General features: G+C 52.9%; 1 protein-coding gene across 1 annotated transcript in view; it reads left to right on the plus strand.

Moving 5' to 3' along the window:
• The window catches only part of LOC144260215 (uncharacterized), a 40,423-nt gene extending 21,642 nt beyond the window's left edge, over positions 1-18,781 (plus strand). Inside the window, exons 12-21 of the mRNA XM_077808770.1 lie at positions 1,145-1,258; positions 3,901-4,807; positions 7,528-7,944; positions 8,056-8,098; positions 10,927-11,328; positions 11,885-12,011; positions 12,686-12,799; positions 14,008-14,121; positions 14,548-14,667; positions 17,402-18,781. Coding sequence (XP_077664896.1) covers positions 1,145-1,258; positions 3,901-4,807; positions 7,528-7,944; positions 8,056-8,098; positions 10,927-11,328; positions 11,885-12,011; positions 12,686-12,799; positions 14,008-14,121; positions 14,548-14,667; positions 17,402-18,117 — 3,074 coding nt within the window. The 3' untranslated portion in view covers positions 18,118-18,781. The remainder of the gene's footprint in view (positions 1-1,144; positions 1,259-3,900; positions 4,808-7,527; positions 7,945-8,055; positions 8,099-10,926; positions 11,329-11,884; positions 12,012-12,685; positions 12,800-14,007; positions 14,122-14,547; positions 14,668-17,401) is intronic.
• The last annotated feature ends 1,819 nt before the right edge of the window (positions 18,782-20,600 follow it).

The following is a 20,600-nucleotide window of genomic DNA, read 5'->3' on the forward strand; positions in this document are numbered from 1 at the left end:
CCGGAGCCTAGGGCATGAAAGAAAGATGGGGACAGCACCTGAGCTAGTTCTTCCTTGTTTTTCCCCTTGGTGAGCTGCATAAATAAATAGTTAGGAGGTGACAGCTCCTTTGGGTTCAGGGGGGAGGGATAGCTCAGTGGTTTGAGCATTGGCCTGCTAAACCCAGGGTTGTGAGTTCAATCCTTGAGGGGGCCATTTAGGGATCTGGGGCAAAAATTGGGGCCCTGCTTCAAGCAGGGGGTTGGACTAGATGACCTCCTGAGGTCCCTTCCAACCCTAACCTTCTATGATTCTATGAATGAACATATAGGTCCCACAGAGCCTTTGCTCGGTGGTCAGTTCCACCCATCCTCCATTTGAAAGGAGCCTGGAACACACACAGCCCTGGCTCTGATACCTTCAGGTCTCATCCTGTTTGTTTATTTGAAGGTTGCATTTATTTATGCATGTGCTTTGCCCCCGCATAGAAAACCCTGGGCTAGTCTGCGTGCAGGGTGTATGTGCCGTCGCTGCCTTGAAAGGGTGTTTTCTTGAATCAAAGCTGCATAGGTTATCAAGGGAACAGTGGTAGCCTCCAGCAGTTTAACATAATGTTCCATATTTATTACTAATACCACTTAAAACCCTACACACGTGTGCACACGCCCACAGGTTTAAGAGGAGATTGTGTTATGAGTCAAGGGAGCTGTTTTTCCCCAATATAGTAATTAACTAGCAATAAACCAAAATTATATTTTAATTTCTGCTGGCTCAGAAACATGCAATTATATAAACCATTCTATGTCTTTCCTCTCCCCATATCCCTTCCTTGGCCTGGCCTTGTCTTTGAAATAGACTCTGGCCTTTCCACAGGTTTGTCAATGGACAAGGGGATTATATTGGTGCAGTGAAGAAGTCTTCAAATTGCATCATTTCTGGGAACCTCTGCATCTCTTCTAGGAATTACAACCCTGCTCCCACCAAGGCTTTAATGTACTTTCTTGTATGGTCTTAGTTAACATTAAAATCTGTTCAGGTTGCTCTCTTCCTTCTGGTGAGAAACAGACGCTGTGGGGCTTGGTTTAGATTTTTTTAAAATTTCTGCCAGGTGCCTAGCAAATATTAATTAGACACTTTCTCTTTTAATGTCTCTTTCCATGAACAGACTGTACCATCTCCAAACCTGACATCCTATCACCGACTGATCAGGAGGAAGAACCAGGTGTCAGGGTGCAGGGAGCTCTGGAGGAGAGAGGAACCCCTGCAGATCCCAGCACTGGTGAGTAATAGATCTGAAACGGACAGTGGAGTGAAGCTGCTACGTGCTGTGTCAAATGACTAATTATATCTTCAGATTAAAAGATCACTAGCTAACAGTTTGCTTTCTTTAACCTTTGTAAACTTACCAGACGAAGGACTAAACTCTCTCTAGGATCTTGCACAGTGCCCCTCACTGGTATCTGTGTGCTTATCTGGTATCCGACCTTCCACTTAAACTTTCTTTTTATATGTATGATGTGGTTTTGATGCTCCTGGAAGAGGCTAGATTGACAGCCCAGGACTCCCCATTTGTCCTGTTTATTCACTTTAGTTACTTAGCGAAAAATCGAATAAAGCCTTCGGTAGCTCCTATTGTTCCGTGGTTTCCGACACAATCCCCTTGCCCATGGATTTCTGTTGTCCTTGCCTGCGAGAGCTGTCACTCTTGGAATCTCCACCGATCTCATTCCCAACTGACTCTGAATCTAACACTCTGTGTTCTCAGCATTCTGGGCATTCCGCACATCTGGACCCTAAAGTTTCCCTTTGTCCCATCTGGAGCCTTCTTAATGTCCATGCCCATGTCCATTCAGCGCATGCCTCACCCCAGCAAAGGTCTGAGATCCACTTTTAATTTTTCATAGACAATTTAAAACACAAAGCAATGTTTCTCCTCTGTGTAAACAACAGTATCTTACATTTACAAAGGGCCTTTCATCCAACAGCCATCACAAACTACATGTGCACAGCACCACTGAAATGTAGCCACCTCTGGGATGGAAGGCCATAGCAACCACGTTGCATGCTGTACAGAAGTAGTAGGGAGAGGGTACTTTGGCTAAGGATGAGTACTCCTGAGGAATGTGTCTGAGCTCCTATCATCTCTGGAGAGCACCTCTATTTTTAAGGTCTTCTCTGAAATACCTTCCCCAGCCCTCACCCACATACATTGTAAAGACAGCATGAGACTCCATTTCTCTACCTGAGAAGGTTTAAGAGCTCAGTTGACTCTCCTGGGATTTGAACCTGCGGTTCCAGAGTGTTTTGGTATTTCAAATCTGATGCTAAGCCATTGCCTCTCATATGAGCTCCAGGAATGAGTGTGATAGAAGAAGAGTGTGATAATTAACTTGGCCAAAAAGGCATGACTAAAAATGTTTCCAAAGCTGAAGGAATATACCAGATACCAAAGCATCCCACGGTTTGCAGTCGGTTTTGAAATCTGTTATGAAGTGTTCAGTGGTTTCTGTGGCTTAGTGGATCAGATTCAGGACTGGGAATTGGGAGGCTGGAATTCTCTTCCTGGTACACCACTGCCTTGCTTTGTGGCCTGAGGCAAGCCAGGTCAACCTCCTAGTGCCTTCAAAGCGGATGTGTATGAGAGGGGATACTAATGTGTACCCATCTTGGTACAGCATTTTGAGCTTTCTGCATGAAAAATAATATGCAAGTATTACTTCCAGTCTGGAGAAGAGAAGACTGGGGACATGAGAAAAGTTTTCAAGTACGTAAAAGGTTGTTACAAGGAGGAGGGAGAAGAATTGTTCTCATTAACCTCTGAGGATAGGACAAGAAGCAATGGGCTTAAATTGCAGCAAGGGTGGTTTAGGTTGGACATTGGGAAAAACTTCCTGTCAGGGTGGTTAAGCGTTGGAATAAATTGCCCAGGGAGGTTGTGGAATCTCTGTCATTGGAGATTTTTAAGAGCAGGCTGGACAAACCACTGTCAGGGATGGTCTAGAAAATACTTAGTCCTGCCATGAGTGGAGGGGACTGGACTAGATGACCTCTTGAGGTCCCTTCCAGTCCTATGATTCTGTGAAGCATTATAATTGCATGAGTAAAGTCTGTACAAATCTGTGTTTGCACAGAACTTAGCAGGATGGGGGCTTGGGCTGTGACTGGGCTGCTAGGTGTTACAGCAATGAAATAACTCTGTTTATGTGAACAGACTCTCCAGTTCCGACACCTGACGTTTATCCCAGGTTAAACTAGAGGAGGGGTCATGCAGCAGAGATCAGCAACAATTGGAAGACCGAGAAATCCCTGCAGATCCCAGCATGTGTGAGTTCTAGAGTAACCGCCTCTGTAAACTGGGAGAGAAGTTAAATGAGAGAGTCCAGCAAATCTCTTGTGGGTATCACACCGAGCAGGAGGGGATGGAAATATTTAGCACTTCCACAGCACTTTTTTTATCCATAGGGACTTGGAAAAAGAGGGGAAATGCCATTATTCCTGTTTTACAGACTGGGAGACTGAAGCACAAAAGCGACTTGCCCGAGGTCACGCAGAGTCAGTGATCAGAAGACTGGGGTCTCTTCCACTCCAGAATGTCAGCCCTGTGCCTTAGCCCCTGATCCATGTGGGTTATAGGTCAGCACTGGGCTCGGGCCTGGAGAAGGGGAAAATTGAAACGGTCACTGTAGTGTATCAGCTGCCCCGTGAATCTGGCTGTTTGGGTAATTCAGCACACATTGGGGTTAGGGCCAGCAGGTCATGGCGGCATTGGTACAGCTGTCGGGAATTAGGAAGCTCTTGTATTTGCTATGACCAACACAGGGGACATGATCACATGTATTAAGCGACTACATTCCCAGTGGTTTCTTATGCCCCAAGTAGATGAAATGGGGGGGAAAAAACCATTCTATTTTGTTGCAGCAGGTGATGGGCTTGTGATCAAAATGGAGGAGGGGACTGTCAGGGAAGGCCACGACAGCCCAGAGCCACATGGGGTGCAACTGGGGACATCCAGAGAGAGCGAGGTGCAGACTCCTGAGCGGGGAGCACCCTGTGAGAGTCTGCCTGGCCCGGTGATGCAGCTGAGGAACGACCTGGGGCAGCCCAAGGAATGCAGGGGCGGCTGGAATGAAATCGCTGAGCCCCAGGGCACTGCTGTCCCCCAACTCAGCCCGCCCACAGAGAGGCCCTTTCATTGCCTGCAGTGTGGCAAGAGCTTCACCCGGAAAGACACCCTGCTGTCCCACCAGCGCACCCACACCGGGGAGCGGCCCTATGCCTGCGCCCAGTGTGCCAAGCGCTTCGCCGAGCCCTCCAAGCTGGCTGTGCATTACCGAGTTCACACCGGCGAGCAGCCCTACTCCTGCCTCCAGTGCGGCAAGAGCTTCGGCCTGAAGAAAAGCCTCGCCGTCCACCAGCGGAGCCACGCCCAGGAGCGGCCGTACCAGTGCTCCCAGTGCGGTATCCACTTCATCTGCCAGTCCTACCTGGTCCGGCACCAGCTGGTCCACACCGGGGAGCGGCCCTACAAATGCACCCAGTGCGGCAAAAGCTACAGCCGCAAGGAGCACCTCCAGAACCACGGGCGTATCCACACTGGGGAGCGGCCCTTCCAGTGCTCTGCTTGCGGGAAGAGTTTCATCCAGAAACATCACCTCCTGAAGCACCAGCGCATCCACACTGGGGAGCGCCCCTACCAGTGCGGGGAGTGCGGGAGGAGCTTCCGCGGCAAGGAGTCCCTGAAGGATCACGCCAGGGTTCATGGCACCGAGCTGGGTCACCCGCAGGCTGCGCCCAGCTCCAGGCAGGTATTGAAGATGGGCACTGTGGGGTGAGAATAAACCCTGGTGCTGATGGCAGCCCGGTGAATAGACATTGAGAACAGCAACACGGTAACGCAACAGGAAATGGGCAAGCCCCAAGCACCTGTCTGTCGCTACGCCCCAGGGGAAATTGCACAGCCCACGAGAACCTGTGTGCGCTCCCGCCTGTCACAGCCATGTGGCCTGACGAAGCTGCGTGGGTGTGAGGGAGCACGGCCGCGTCTCTAAACGAAAAAGCAAGAGCAATCTTACCCGCAGGCTGTTTGTGCAGGGCAAGTATCGGCCAAGGGAATGTGGGCTGCCAGTCTGCTTTTTTGATACAAGAAAACAACTCCTGTTGCTTTATGTTTATAGTTGCACCCCCAGTATCTGAGGTTAGAATTGGGGGGCCATAGCATGAAAGCCACATCCCTAAAGATAACCATGCAGTGGTGTGAGGGAAACAGCTGTGGGGCATGAGGAAGACACGCTGAAGGGAAGAGAAATTGAGGCACTGACAGAATGAGTGGGGCCAAATGAATGAGTAAATGGCAGTGTAAGTTGTATGTTCGAGGCCTGGTGATCCCATGAGTTGCTTGTGAGAAATAAGAAGATGCCAGCAGTCAGTGGTTAGCAAATGGGTGTAACTGGCAAAATGATGTAATTTGCAAGTAATTTTGGGGTTTCTCCTGCAATACAGCCTGAGTGCAGATCTTGGCAGGTAAAAGCCCCATCCCTACAAACTCCGGGATTCTGCTGTTCCTACTAATGTGACTGCTGGAAAACACGCTCCCTGCTCCGGGGCCAGCAGTTCTGGTCATCTCTTTGTAAAAACAGTATCTTCCTTTATCTCTGGTTTAAAAAGTGGTGTGTTGTTACCATATGGTTTAATGTGCACGGTATGTGTGTGATCTAGAATGATAACGTTACCTGTATGTATGTGTTTAAAAAATAGTTTTCTAATAATGTTCTTTCACCTTAATAAAAATTATTTTGGGCAAAGCAGTTCTGTTCCAGCGTTTGGGTCTGCAGCCTCTAGATGGTGCTCTTGGTTCTCAAGTTCTGTCATGATTATTTTTCCTTTGCTGTATCTGAGTAGTGAGGGGCCCTACTCCGCTTTGATAGGTGGGTCAGAGCACAGGACTGGGGGCAGGGAATTCCTGTCCTAGTGTGGACTTGTTCCCTTTGTGACTTTGGGCAAATCACTTCTCTCTCACTCTCTCTGTTTCCCAGTGGTTAAAATGAGGATTAGTTCCTGGCCTGCTGTGAGGGTTAGTTTGTTAGTGGAGGTGCTCTCCACTAACAAAGATTTGCCTGGTTTTACAACAGGTTACATAAAAAGCACTAGTGAAGTCAGGACAAACTAAAACTTCATACAGACAATGGCTTGTTTATACTGCTCTATATGCTATACACTGAAATGTAAGTACAATATTTATATTCTAGTTTATTTTATAATTATATGGTAAAAATAAGAAAGTCGGCAATTTTTCAGTAATGTGCTGTGACACTTTTGTTTTTGTTTTTTGTCTGATTTTGTAAGCAAGTAGTTTAAGTGAGGTGAAACTTGGGGTACACAAGGCGAAATCAGACTTCTGAACGGGATACAGTAGTCTGGAAAGATTGAGAGCCACTGCTCTAGAGCAACTAAGTAGTAAAACGATCCATCCCTGGAGGGCTGAGCACACTGACAGTTCTAGTGAGGATTTGGTTCTTATCTTGTGGGTCTTAGGCCAGTGGCATTACCCCTGACTGACACTGGTAGAAGAGAAGGGGATCAGGTCATCAGCTTTCATATAGCTCTTCACATATTTAAAGCACTGTACAGATGCTAAGCTAATTCATCCTTGGATCACTCCTGGAAGGTAGGTGGCTCAGTGTCATTACCATTTTACAGATGGGAAACTGAAGCATGGAGATGCTGTGACTGGCCTAAGTAAGTCAGTGGAAAAGCCAGGATTCCCCCTCCCACCATTTTCATGGACCGGAGACTTTCTTCTGCAGCAAATGCTGGCCCTGGGTCTCTCTGTCACACCAGTGTGACTCCACTGCGTGAACTGCACCAGCATAGCCTGTGAGAGAGTGTTGAATCAGGGCCACTAGCTACACATCACTGTTCTGCACAGAACAGGAAACTGATGCACAGCTCTCTCCTCTGGCTAGGGATTTATACCATCCTCAACCTCAGGGTATCCTAGCACCTGCGGCCGGTGATTTGACTGCTCCTGCTTTCCTCTGACAGCTCCGCTGTGAGAATGGGCAGCATCCCCCACTCCGCTATGGTGGCTTAGGGCTGCAACAGTGAAATAGAATAGGTGACAGAGCGGTGGGTTATTCCCCAAGTGCCAGAGGGGTCAGAGACTCAGTCCAGACCCTTTGTAGCAGGAGCTGGGGATTGCTAGAATCCCCGGACCAGTGCCCTCATGGTCGCGCACGTGTGTTTGAAGAAATGGTTGATGCTGGCTCTCCAAAGGTATGTCTAGACTGCAATACAAGGGGCTGGCGAGGCTGTAAAAGGGCAGTGTAGTCACCTGGGCGAGAGCTGGGGGGTCCCAGAGCCCAATTTTATAGCCCCCCAGCCCACGCCGGCTGACATGGGCCAGCCTGGGGCTCTGATCCCGCGAAGAGCTGCCTGCCCTCGAGCACTGAGCGGCGCGGGATCAAGGCTGGGCCCCCACGCGTCAGTCATTCGTGGCTATATTTCTTTACCTTCTCCGGGCCGAGCCTTTCTCCGGGCGTTTCCCTGCAGCCCCAGGGGCTGGGGTCTCCAGGGGCGAGGGGGAGTGCCGAGGACGGCGGGAGAGCAGCCCGGGCTGGGGCTAAAGGCGGGGGCCCCGGCCGCAGGGCGGGCGGGCAGGCTCGGGGCAGGGAGCCAGGCGGCGTGCGGCGGGGCCGATCCCGGGAGAGCGGCGCTGGCTGAGGCCGGGGCGGCTGCCGGAGCAGCTTCTGGCGGCCGGAGCCCCCGCAGGGCGCTGGCCCGGCACGGCCCCTGCTGGTCCCTCGCCCCGGCGGATACAGGACAAGCCCCTGCGCCCCGGCTCCTGCGCATGGACCGGGCCCGGCGGCGAGCTCGGAGCTCGCTGCGCCCGCGCCCGGTAGGCGGCACTGCTCGGAGCTCGCCGCCCCTGGCGCGCCGGCCGCCCGCGCTCTTCGCAGGACCAACGAGGCGGCGGCGGCGGCTCCCTCCCAGGCTGCACTCGGGCCGCTCCCTCCCCAGCATGGCCGCGGGACCCGGCCCACGCCCCTAGCGAGCCCCGGCCCGGCCGCTTCCCCCCAGAGCCACCCAGCGCGGGGCCATGGCCGAGTGGGCCCCCGCCCAGGTAAGGGAGCGCCGCGCTGGGGCCGGGCGCGGCCCGCGGGCTGAGCCGGGAGCGGGGCTTGGCCGCAGCCCGGGCGCGGGGACCGGCCCGGCTCGTGCCGCCGAGCCCGCCCGGGGGCTCCCGGCCGCAGCGCGCGGGTTGGGGGGGGGCTCGCGGCTCCTGGCAGCACGGGCCGGCCCGGGGGGGCTGCGAGTCGCCCCCCGCCGCATCGCCCGCCGAGGGCTGTCTGAGAGGGTTATTTCCCCTCGTCCCGGCCCTCCTGGGCGATCCCAAAGCGCCCCGCCGAGAGGCAGCCCCCTCTGGGGGGCAGGACATCCGCGGAGGGCCCCAGCACCGTGGGTCGGTCTGAGCAGGGGCGGTGGGGTGAGGCCTTTCGGCGTTGGAAGTGCCCTGGCCGCCTTATTGTCCACGCGGAACAGCGGGCGTGAGGGGACTGCCTTGCCCCTGCCGGGATTTGAACCTTTGGATTCAGGCTAGCTGGGGACTTCTGGGCCGGATGGTGCAGCCGCAGGTCAGGACTGGGAAAGGGACACCTGGGCTTCGCTGGGGCAGGAAAGTTGTTTTCAGCTGAGCTGGGGAATCAACAGCACTCCAGACTCTTGCCCAGTTGGCTCATTCCCTGAAGCATGAGTCCTTCTTGGGAGGCTTTTATGATTCATGGGAATGTCCAGACCTGCCTTCATCCTCGCTGAGCTCTTGGCTTCAAACATACGTTGTGGCAGTGAGTTCCACCGACGTACACAATTTTGTTTGCTTAAAGTAATTTACTTTTCACTTTAATTGACCGTCCCCTTGTTCTTATGGTCCGAGAGAAGGTGAAGAGGGGTTCCTGACGGAGTGTTTCTAGACCATTCGGTATTCTGTAGACCTGTATCGTCTCCTGCTCTGTCTATACTAAGCATCCCCAAGCTTTTCAATCTCTAAGGAAGTCTTTTTCAGGCCTCTAATTGTTTGTTGTCCATCTCTAATCCTCTTCTACTCTGCTTATTTTCTCTGAGAAAGAGTGACCAGAACTGACCCCAGGAGTCCAGCCAAGGGCGTCCCATTGAGTTGTATGATGGTGTAAAAACTAGAGCTGGCGGAAAACACAAATTCAATTTTACAAAAAAAAATTTGAGGTTTCAAAATTTATTTTCATTCTGCATCAGAAGGAAACCGGGACCTTTTGAAATTTTCTGTGAAAAAACATGAATGAGAGATTCCCTCTAGAATAGCCAATAGCCCAGTGATGGGATGTCAGAGACCTCAGTTCAAATCCCTGTTCTAACCATTGGGGTGAGATGCTCTCTGGTTTTGACCAGCAATTCCATCCTAGACTCGGGAAACCTTCCTGACAAAAGTTTCCTCAAAACGGATCCATTTCTGTGAAAAATTTCAGGTTAGACAAATCAGCATTTTCTAGTCAGGGGAAAAGTTTGTTGAAAAATTCCCAGCCCACTAGAACAATAATCTGCTCAGTATAGTTTTCTGTCCTGCTCCTCGTGCATCTGACATTGTCTTTGCTTTTTCTGATCACAGCTACATGTTGATTTGGTAGACTGAAGTTTGGATTTCACACAGCGTGCCCGGGAAGCTCAAAATACATCCTCCAGAGTGGGTTACATTGTGTCTGTCAACAAGGAATTTCATCTGCCCTTGTGCTGTCCATCCGCCTAGGCTGGAAATGTCCCTCTTGAGCCTTCTTTAGTCCTGACTAACTTGAATTACTTTTGCCATCGTCAGACCTTTGCCCCCTTCTTCCCAGTTAGTAAATATCTTAGTCACTGATCCTAGTGCAGATCCGTGGGGCACCTCCCTCTTCACCATTTGCCATGATGGAAAATTGGCCGTTCATTCCTGCTGGCCCTGAAAGGTCTGCCCAAAGCCAGGTAGAGTCCATAGACTATGGCTTCTACTTTTCTGCTAAATTCTTTTGCTCTGTGTTGCCCTCATCCTCCCAACCTGCACCCTCCTCATTTGATTAGTCATCTGTTGTGTCCTGTCTCTGACCTGTAGATTGTGAGCTTTCTGGAGCAAAGTCTCTGTCATTTTTCTGTGCAGCATCTACCACTACGGAGCCTTGATCCTCGGTTAGGCTTCCTAACTCCTGCTGTGATAACCATGAGTGGAAAGACTCCCATTGGTTTCAGTGGGGTTTGGATCAGGTCCTAACTGGTGTTAGTGGGAGCAAATGACTATTCCAGCTATCCCACTGATGAACATGGTATAAATACCTAGATAGGCTCCACTGAAATAACTGTCACCCGCGCACTGTCCTGTGCTCAGTGTAACCTCAGGGAGGTGTTTTGTTTGGATGCCACTCAAGTGCTGTGTGTTTTGTTTGTTGTGACTGAAGCTAATTTCTGTTGCGTCCCCTGCACATGCTCCCTTCCTCCCTGGGCCGTGCTTCTCATCTATCACGTTCTCTTCTCCCCAGGCTTCCCTGGGCTGGCCTGGCCTGGCCTGGCTGGACATTCCTCTGCAGGTTAGAATGTTGTTTGTGGGAGGAGGAATTCGCTACAATAAGAACTGACCTAGTTTGCCTCTTTTCCTTTTGGCCAGTGAATATTTGCCAGTCTTTGTACTTTCTTTCCAGTTGGGGTTGGAAGCCCAAGTAGTGAAGTGGGGAAGTATGGCCTTGCATTTCTAGATTGGCTGGCAACAGGATGCACTGGAATTCACAGACGAGAGCTTGAGTTCCTGAGAGATCCAGGCCAAATCCCAGCCAGTGAGGTTCAGATAAACACTGGGATGTTTGGATCCTGATCCGCATCCTCCCTGATCCTTTAGCGTTTTGCCACTGAATAAACACGACTTCAGCTGTTGTTGATTTCTCTCCCTGCAAACAGATTCAGGAATGGAACGTCGAGGCGCAGCATCTGCTGCCTTTGCAGCCGCCCCTTGTCCCCGAGCGCGCTCACATGAGAGAAGCACAGCTGCACACGGCAGAGGCCTCTCTCTGGACTGTGGTGGCCACAGTGCAGGCCATGGAGCGGAAGATCGATCTGCTGGCCACGCGCCTGCTGAGCCTGGAGGGGAGATCTGGGACGGCCGAGAAGAAATTAATAGACTGTGAAAAAACAGCAATGGAGTTCAATAACCAGCTGGAGAGTAAGTGGGCCGTGCTGGGAACTCTGATCCAGGAATATGGGCTGCTGCAGAGGAGGCTGGAGAACGTGGAGAACCTGCTGAAGAACAGGAACTTCTGGGTCCTGAGACTCCCCCCAGGCACTAAAGGGGAGGTCCCCAAGGTAACGATACCCCAGCTAGTGCTGAGAAGCATGTGCTGAAATGTTCTGTAATATCTCCATGATGTGTAGGTCCTTGTGTTTACTGCTGTGGAATTGCTTGGAATGAGGAGGAGCGGTAATGCTGGATAATACAGTGGGTCAGTGTAACTCTGCTTTCTTTCCTGTGAATCTTTGTGTGACGTTGACGTTGGGGGAAGGTGTTGGCTTGGTGGCACTGGAGACCGAAGTCTTCCTGTGTCTGAGAGGAGCGGGCAGCGCTCCGAGCTTCCCTCCGCTGTCTCACCGCAACCCTCTCCTGGAAGAACCATTGAACTAGAGCAGTTCAGCCTCCATGGCCCATTTGGTCTTTGGCCTGTTTGTTGAGACTGCCAACAAAGGTGTCAACTGGCACCAAAAGGGATGCTGACTTTGGTTATATGGACACTGTTCCCTGGGCGTTGGACTGAGACTCCCAGCTTACACAGGTAGATTTTTAGGGCCCATTGCGATTGTCTGGTCTGACCTCCTGCCTAACGCAGGCCAGTTCTACTGACCTCCCACACGCTTGTGATTGCAGATGCCGGTGACGTTTGTCGACGTGGCTGTCTATTTCTCTGCGGAGGAGTGGAAGAATTTGGAAGACTGGCAGAAGGAGCTGTACAATAACCTCGTGAAGGAGAACTATGAATCTTTGAGCTCGCTGGGTAAACATGCGTTTTCATTGCTTACCGGACGGTGTGTGTGATCTGTGATGTGCCGGAGACAGCCCCAGCTCCAGGCAGAGCGCAAGGCCTTTTCATTTCAGCCGGGGCAGTGGCTAGACTCTCCCGAAGGTTAGCAATTAGACCTCCAATCCACACTCCCTCCCATTTAATGGGAGAGACTCACCTGCCCTGTCATGGGTCCAATCCATCCGTCTCCAGGGTTTGTTATCTCTGGAGTCGTGCTTGCTGACATCAGGGCTAAAATTGCCCCAATACTGATCTTTACTTGTGCATGTTCAGCATGGCTCTGCATGGCACTAGTGAAAAATCCGCTTTGTTAATGCGGAGCCAGGTGAGTAGACGTACAGGCGGGTGTTGCTTTCCCTGCCTTGGACTGGTTTGAGCTGCTGTAGTTTTATGAATAGGTGAGTGGTTTACCATCTGTACTTTGTGAGCTCCTCTCCATACGGAGATCTTCGAATTTAGAGCACAGCCCACCTTCCCCTGAATGCTTTACCTTCCCACAGGGTCTTTGTCAATAGCTTTTGCTGCAAAGTTTCCCCCGTCCCCTCCAGTGACGAAATGGGGTTGGCTTTAAATAAATGAAAGGTCTCTAACAATCGCACGCTGTAAAATGAAACATTGGGTTCCACTGGTATCTTTTCTGTGAACAGACCGTACCCGTTCCAAAGCGGACCCCGAGCCCCGGATTGAACGAGGGGAAGAGCCACGTGTCCAAGATCAGCAGAACTTAAAGGAGAGAGAAATCCCTCCAGAGCCCTGCACAGGTGAGGAATGAGATTCAAGCACTCAGAGACAGGGAGTGGAATGCGAATTGCAGCTGATGTGTCTGTGTCCCGTTCGAGGCCTGTTCATGTCGCTCATGGTTTTCCTCCAGTCCTGACTTCTTCGGCTCTTTTTGGTCTTTTAACCATTCAGGACACCTTCCCGTTGGTGTACCCTTTTACTTGGCTACACTCCTCAGCCTCTCACTGCTCGCTCCTTATCTCTGGTGATGGCTGTACCGTGGGCTCTAAACCACTTCTCTTAAGGCTTAACTGCTGCTTCACTTCGCCAGGGGAAGTTTTGAAGGCCAAAAGTATAACTGGGTTCAAAAAAGAGCTGGATACGTTCATGGAGAATAGGTCTGTCAATGGCCATTAGCCAGGAGGGTCAGGGACGCAACTTATGATCTGGGTGTCCCTAAACTTCCGGCTCTCAGAAGTTGAGAGTGGAAGACAGGTAGATCATTCCTTGATTGCCTTGTTCTGTTCACTGCCCCTGAAGCTCTGGTACTGGCCCCTGTTGGAAGCAGGATGCTGGGCTAGATGGACCATTGGTTCGACCCGCTATGTGAGCTCTTCCGTACTGGGAAAACAGTGATTTCTAGCTGGTGAGCATTGAGGCTTAGAATGAGGACTGCTGGGTTCTGTTCCTAATTCTGTCACTGACTTGCTTTGGGATATTGGGCAAGTCACTTAAGCTCAGATTTTCAAAAGTGGCCTCTGATTTTGGGGGTCCCCATTTTTTTTAGTGCCCAACTTGAGACCCCTCGTGTGTGATTTTTAGAGATGCTGATCACCTGGAGCTCCCATTGACTTCAAATTAAGTTCTGGATGCTCAGCACCTGGATAATGAGTTAGTTTAAAGTTAGGTCCCTATTGGAAAGTGTAGGCATAGCTGCTCTGTGCCTCAGTTTCCCCACATGTGGAAGTGATCAATGCTTAGTACTTAATTACCTCACAGAGAGATTTCGGAGCTTAATGAATTATTATTTCTAAAGCACCTCAGCAGGTCCAGTGATGTCACGTCCATGCATAGCACGATGATATGCTGTGTACCGTATTCACCCCTCAGCCAAGAGCCTTGCTAACACGTTCGTGTCGATTCAGAACATGCCCCCTCCGGAGTGCGGAAACGGCATTGCTTTGAGATGGGTGCGAAGGGTTCAATGGCCGATACACGAACCTCTTCTAATTCTCTATCCCTTGAACAGAATCCCTGATGTCAACGCCCGACATTCTGTCCCGGATCAAACAAGAGGAGGGGCCTTTTGTCGGGGAGCAGCAGTTCTCGGAGGAGAGAGGCATCCCCGTGGATCCCTGCGCAGGTGACTAATCGATGCAAACAACTTGCAAATAGTGAGTGTGTGAGAGAGCAGGAAATTGAGCACAGCTTCCTCTCAGAACTCTGCTGGTTCTGTAGCTTTGCTCATCCATTTCATGGGTCTTATCCTGCCACTGACTTGTACGACCTTGGGCAAGTCACTTGAGGCCCAAATTTAGCAGCCTCTGATTTTGGAGGCGGGGGGGAAGGAGGGGAGGCCTCCATTTCATCCTAGATGCCAGCTTCTTCTGATTCTAATCCCTCCTTTTTGTGAGCGGTCTGACCTCCAGGGCACAGGACAGGTTTGAATGGCCTCGTGCACCTGTCTGCATCCCTTCTGGCTCCCCCCAACGCAGAGTCCGGCCATCCACTTGAGAGCAGAGTGTTCTGTGGATATTAGAAAGCAGCGTGTTTTCATTTTCTCCCTCAGGTGCAGACGCTCTGATTTCTGCCCAGGACTTTTTATCCTGGATTAAGCAAGAGGAAGAGCCCTGTGTCCGGGATTCATGGGAGCTGGCCGAAAGAGAAATCCTCACTGGCCCTGGCCCAGGTGAGCAATGGCTTAAAAGAACCCAAAACCAGGGGCTAAAGGGCAAAAATCAGCAGTCCAGCTGCCCCTTGGGAGCGCTCCTGCAGTTGGGAAGGTTTGTCCTGTCTTCGTGGCAGACACCAGTTCATAGATTTTTAAGGCCGGAAGGGACTAGTGTGATCGTGTCGTCTGATCTCGTGTATAAAGATGGCCAAAGAATCTCCCTCCAAGTGATTCCTGCAGAAGCTTCCTGATCGGTCTAGATCTGGGCAGCTTCCCTCTTCCTTCCTTCGTCCACACGGCCTTTCACAGAGTCTTCAGCTGGCTGTGGCTGAAGTGGCATCAGGCTGGGTCTACACCTGAATGTTCGGCAGGCATAGCTGTGTTGGTGAGAAGTGTGAAAAATCTCACACACACACCCCCCTGTGCTATCAAAAGCCCCAGTGTAGACACAGTTATCCCAGCAAAAAGTCTCTTTGCTGGCATAGCTCATTTCATTTGGGGAGTGGGTATCCGCATTCCTGGCGAAAGGATGCTACGAGAGGGTTTGCTGGTGGAGCCGGACCTAGTACAGTGACCGACTCAAGGAGCTCAGTGGGTTTAGCTTGACAAAGAGGAGGTGCAGGGGTGAGTTGATGACAGTCTGTAAGTACCTCCTTGGGGAGCCAATATCCAGGCTAGCAGAGACAGCAGATCTAACACAACCCAATGGCTGGAAACTGAAACTAGACAAGTTCAGACTGGCAACAAGGTGCAGTTTCTAACAGTGAGGGTCGTTAACCATGGGAATGTTTTACCAGGGGTTGTGGTGGGTTCTCGAGCACTGACCACTTTTAAATCAAGATGGGATGTTTTTCAAAAAACAATCTGCTCTAGGGTTTATTTGTGGGCGGGTCTAGATGATCACAGTGGTCCCTTGGGGTGCATGCTATCCTGGGGCTGTGGTGGGGAGAGAGGACCCCCTTCTCCCCCGCAGCCCTCTTTCACCACAGCAGCTCGGGGCTGGGGGAAAGGCGCCTCGCTCTGGCAGAGCTGAGCTGGGCCGAGGGAGGGGCTCCTCTCCCCGGCAGCTCCGGTGGGCCTGGGCCAGGCCGGGGGAGGGGCTCCTCTCCCCTGGCTGCGGCAAGTCTGGGGCAGGTCCGCGCTGGGGCTGGCAGGGAGGGGCGCCTCTCCCCGCCACAGCCCTGAGCCCCTGTCCGGGTTTAGTAGGCAGCTGCGCGGCCGTGCAGCTTAGAGGGAACTTAGATGCTGCCTTCCTCTCCTATGCGCTATCCGAGATGGCCCGGAGCTGATCCCTGCGCAGAGCGCCTCCGTGAGGCCTAGTGGGGAACTTCCCCGTTGTTTAGTCCCAGGGAGGGTTGCGTGTGCGCAGGTGGTTAGAGCCTCAGTGATTGTAGCTGTTGAGAAGCGATTAAATGCTTTTTCATTTCCGCGTCTGCCACCCGGAATAACCCCTGTTTCAAATACCTCTGCCGTTGGCCAGAGACCTTGGAGTCTCAAGGTACATTCCCCCGGCACCTGTTCAACTCCATGTGTGCCCAAACCTTGGGAGACGGCTGCTCCTAGCTAGGAGTAGGCACCCATCTGGGATGTTTTGGCTTTAGCCTGCAACTGGTTAACGTGCTCAGCTGTGAAAGTACAACTTTGGGTTTGTTTGGTTTTCATAGCTGAGTGTCTGGCTGGGTGTTTCCAGTGATGAGCGCTCCTTTGGGTTTTGGTAGCACCTAGACTCTTTAACTGAGATTGTGCTGGGCTCCGCACGGCCACGTAGCGAGAGACAGCCCTGCCATGAGAGCTCACGAGCTCCATAGACCAGACAGAGAAAACCCCATTGTACAGATGAGGAACTGAGTCTCAGAGAGACGAATGCCTTGGCCAAGGTGGATGTGACAGAGCTGGAAATGAAACCCACATCTCCTGCGTGCCAGCCAGGTGCCTGTTCGGCTGAGATCTTAATAATATGCTTAGAGTGGAAAATTGGCACAAACAATCTTTTCCCAAGCCAGAAACCTTTATTAGCGCTCCACTGTCTGATCACCATGTGACGGAGGGTCGTCACGCCGCTTAAAGTGTGACTGGAAGGTGCTCAGATACTGTGGCGATCAGGATGGTGTAAGGACCTGCCTAGAATAGAGTAGAACGGGGACAAAAGATGCTCTGGAGGGAGGGAGTTGGGACTCCTGGGTTCTCTCCCTACCCCAGCCTCTCCTTCGGGCAGGAAGTCGGGAGGAGCTGGGACCCAGCTCTCCTGGGATGCTCAGAGATTGAGGCCAGTAGGGACTGTTAGCTCATCTAGCTGGTGGTGAAGTGGTTAATGTTTGCTGAATTTTTTGTGCTCCTCGGTTAGGAGATGTGATAGGAGGGGAAAGTACTGTTATGACACATTAAAACAAATGGGGATTTTTGTCCTGGTGCCCTGGCCCAGGCCCTGTGAGGACTGTCGGGAATGATCTGCAAAGCCCTGTTTCCTATGTGGTTGGGGCCAGAGAGTGCTTTGGGTGGCAGTGACCCAATTCTCTCTGGATGAAATCCACCCCTGGGCCAGATACTGACCCTCTCTCCCGGGGCTGGGGCTGGCCTTCTTCAAGCAGCTGGATGTAACCAAGAGAGCTCAAACCCTTCTCACCGCTGGTCTCCATCCCAGTTCATCCTAGCCCAGGCCACTGAGACCCTCGGCTCCGTGGGACCGTGCTGTGGATCGGGGCCTTTTCCCCCAAAGAGCCAGGGATGAGATTCTCTTTCTTTCTTCCGGCAGGCGACGGGCTCATGGTGAAGTCGGAGGAGCAGCGTCACCGCCAGGCAGGCCCGGAAGAGCTGGGGCTCCTGGGGGGCTCTGGGGAGCCGCTCTACCAGGCCCCGGCCTACGGGAGCCAGCGTGGCTCGGTGACGCAGCAAGCCGACCCCGGCGAGAACAGACTGAGTAAATCCTTCCGCTCGGACGGCAGCTTCGGCGAGTTACCGGGCACCTTGATCCCGCGGGGAGCCGGCGTGCTGGGGGAGGAGCGGCCGCACGGCTGCGCCGAGTGCGGGAAGAGCTTCAGCGTGAAGAAGAGCCTGAAGATCCACCAGCGGAGCCACGCCAAGGAGCGGCCCTACGCCTGCGGGGAGTGCGGCAAGAGCTTCAACTGCCACTCGGGGCTGGTGCGGCACCAGATGATCCACCGCGGCGAGCGGCCCTACAAGTGCGAGGAGTGCGGGAAGTGTTACAGCCGCAAGGAGCACCTCCAGAACCACCAGCGGCTGCACACCGGCGAACGGCCCTTCCAGTGCGCCGCCTGCGGGAAGAGCTTCATCCGCAAGCAGAACCTGCTCAAGCACCAGCGCATCCACACCGGGGAGCGGCCCTACCAGTGCGGGGAGTGCGGGAGGAGCTTCCGCTACAAGGAGTCCCTCAAAGACCATCAGCGGGTTCATGGCGCGGAGCTGGGGCCCCCGCCTGGGCTCCCGCAGGCCCTAGGCACTGGGGATTAGATCCTGGGACTCCGTGGACTAGACCACATGGCAGCTGGGGACTGGGTCGTAACCGACCACGAGTTAAATCCAAGGCAGCGAAGTGAAAAACCGTGCCAGAAACAAAGCTTTTACCAAATACGTCCGCGGGGCGCGAGGCAGCCGGGGTGTCTGGCACGTCCTCGGAGGGACCCCCAGCACGTTTTTCATACCCATCTCCCATCCCCTGGACCAGCCCCTTCCACGCAACCTGCAGAGAGAGCCGGAAAGGCTGGTGCATGCGCCGAATGCTGCTCCCCGCCTTCTCCCACACCCAGAGAACAGCCACGTCCCTTCCCGTCCCCCCGAGTCCCCACTAACGTCCCGCTCTGGTTCTAAACCCCCCCATGGCCTCACTCCTGGGTCTCTTCTCTAGAACCCACTTCCTTTCTCCTGCTCCACACCCACAGCGGCAAGATTGTGTGAGAGCCTTCTTCTCTGCAGCTCCTGCCCCCAGAACCGCCTCTCCCCACATTTCTCCTCCCTCTGGATGTAGATTGATTCTTTCTCACCCGTTGCTCTGTGTCCCCGCCCCCGTTGTTTTTACATTTTAATTTCATAAGCGTGCAGTTAAACTCTGTCAAGTGTTTGGCGGTGTAGTTTTATATGGCAGATGCAATGCAAAATAAAGTTGTGTTGGGCTGTTCTTGGTGTTGGATCGTTCCTACAGCTAACCCTACGCAGCTGGCCAGCCCCATGAAATCCTAGGGGAGACCACTGTCATGAGCGCAGCAATGCGCTGCTTTCTGGGTTTTCCCACTGATGGTGGCCCACCAGGGCCAGTACACCCTGACCGGAGTCTCGTTTACGCTAAAGCTCTGCCAGTATAAAAGCGCCGTGATAACTCCACTCGCTTTCCAAGCTCCTTTATGCCACCGGAGCGGTGGCAGGGCTTCTAATGTACATGAGGATCCGGCCCCTTTTTCTCCATCGGAACCTAATAGAAACTCCCTCCTCGCGGGTTTGCTTCTGCCCACGTTGGGAGCAGTGAGTGCCACTGGCATCCGCGGGCTTGGGCTCGTCTGACGCGTACCACGCTAGTACAGACCCCCACTTGGTTCCCCACGAGCTGCCCGCTGGGATCACCGGAGCTGGGGCCACTACAGGCCAAACGAACCTGCTGCCAGGCAGAAGCACATCAGAACCTGGCACGTGGAAGTGGGTGATTCTGGCCCTGTCGGGTTGTGCTGATCAGCAGGGGTGTTGTTAGAGTCCTTGGATGTGTGTGGGGAGACCATGCTAACCAAGAACTGGGTATTGACACAGCAACATGCCCTTAAACCGCTGCTCCCTTCCCCATGAGCTGGCCGCCCCTGAACTCTATCGTTTCCTTATTTGTTAGCCTGGCGGGTGCGAGAAACACTCTGTAATCTCCAGTTAGGAGCCGCCTCACCTGCACGGCCCACTGAATCCATAGGACTTCAGTGGTCCCTCGTCCTGGCCTCTGCATGCACAGAGAGGAAACCCCTGCTACAGCTGGCTACCCAAGATGCATGCTGCAGGGGAAGGGGTTACCACCAATCTCCTGTCCCCCAGTGCCCAAGAGATGGTCCAGAGTCTCCATGGACCTGACTGGCTGATGTGTGTATGACCTTGCTCTGATCTGGTCTGTGTTGGGCCTGCGCCCATGTTCTCCTGTTGGGTCCTTCTGGTGCATCTTGTCCCTACCCTAGTCCTCACTGGCTCAGTCATTGTGTCTCCTCAGTAGAGTTCTTTGGCCTCTGGCAATGACAGGTTCTTGGTTCCAAGTCCTCGTAACGTGGCAGGGACCCAATGACTGATGGTGAAATGTAACCGCCTCTGATGTCCTTTTCCAGATGGTGCTATTTCCAAACCTTACCTCCTGTCCTGGACGGAAGAGCCATGTGTCAGGGACCGGGGGGACATAGCAGAGAAAGAGATCCCCACGGGACTCGGGACAGGTCAGTAATCCACCTACAGTAGCTGGAGTTGGAAAGAAAAACAGACTTAACCAAATCCTCTTAAACTCCTATATAAGGAGGAGAGAGGAAGGCCGGTGCAGTGGTCAGCCTGTAACTCCAGTGATCTGAGTTCATTCCCTGCCTGTGAGAATCACGCTGTGCCACGGTTCCCCATCTGCTTAATGAGGCTAACAGGGCTGCCCCTGTGGGAGGATAAATACAGGAAAGGTTGGGAGGTGCTTGGGGCCACAGGTGAAGTCTGTCCCCACAAGCCAACGGCTCATGGGGCTGAGGCAGTTACGGCATGTCGGTTTCATAGCCAACAGTACGCGAAGAAGCGCTGTGGTCAGCATCACATGCAGCTGCCTGGGACTGCCCTAAGCCAACCAGGGACGCAGTTGGCAGCTGGGCGAGGTGGCCTGAGCAAGGCGCAAACCCACGACCTTCAGGCTTGCAGTGGAGCACCTTAGCCACTCAGCCACCGCCCCTCGAACTGTGGCGGAGCCGTAGGTAGAAAAGACGGTTGCTATTGAATTGCTCCAG

The sequence above is a fragment of the Eretmochelys imbricata genome, chromosome 2, assembly GCF_965152235.1.
Source record: "Eretmochelys imbricata isolate rEreImb1 chromosome 2, rEreImb1.hap1, whole genome shotgun sequence".
Lineage (NCBI taxonomy): Eukaryota > Metazoa > Chordata > Testudines > Cheloniidae > Eretmochelys > Eretmochelys imbricata.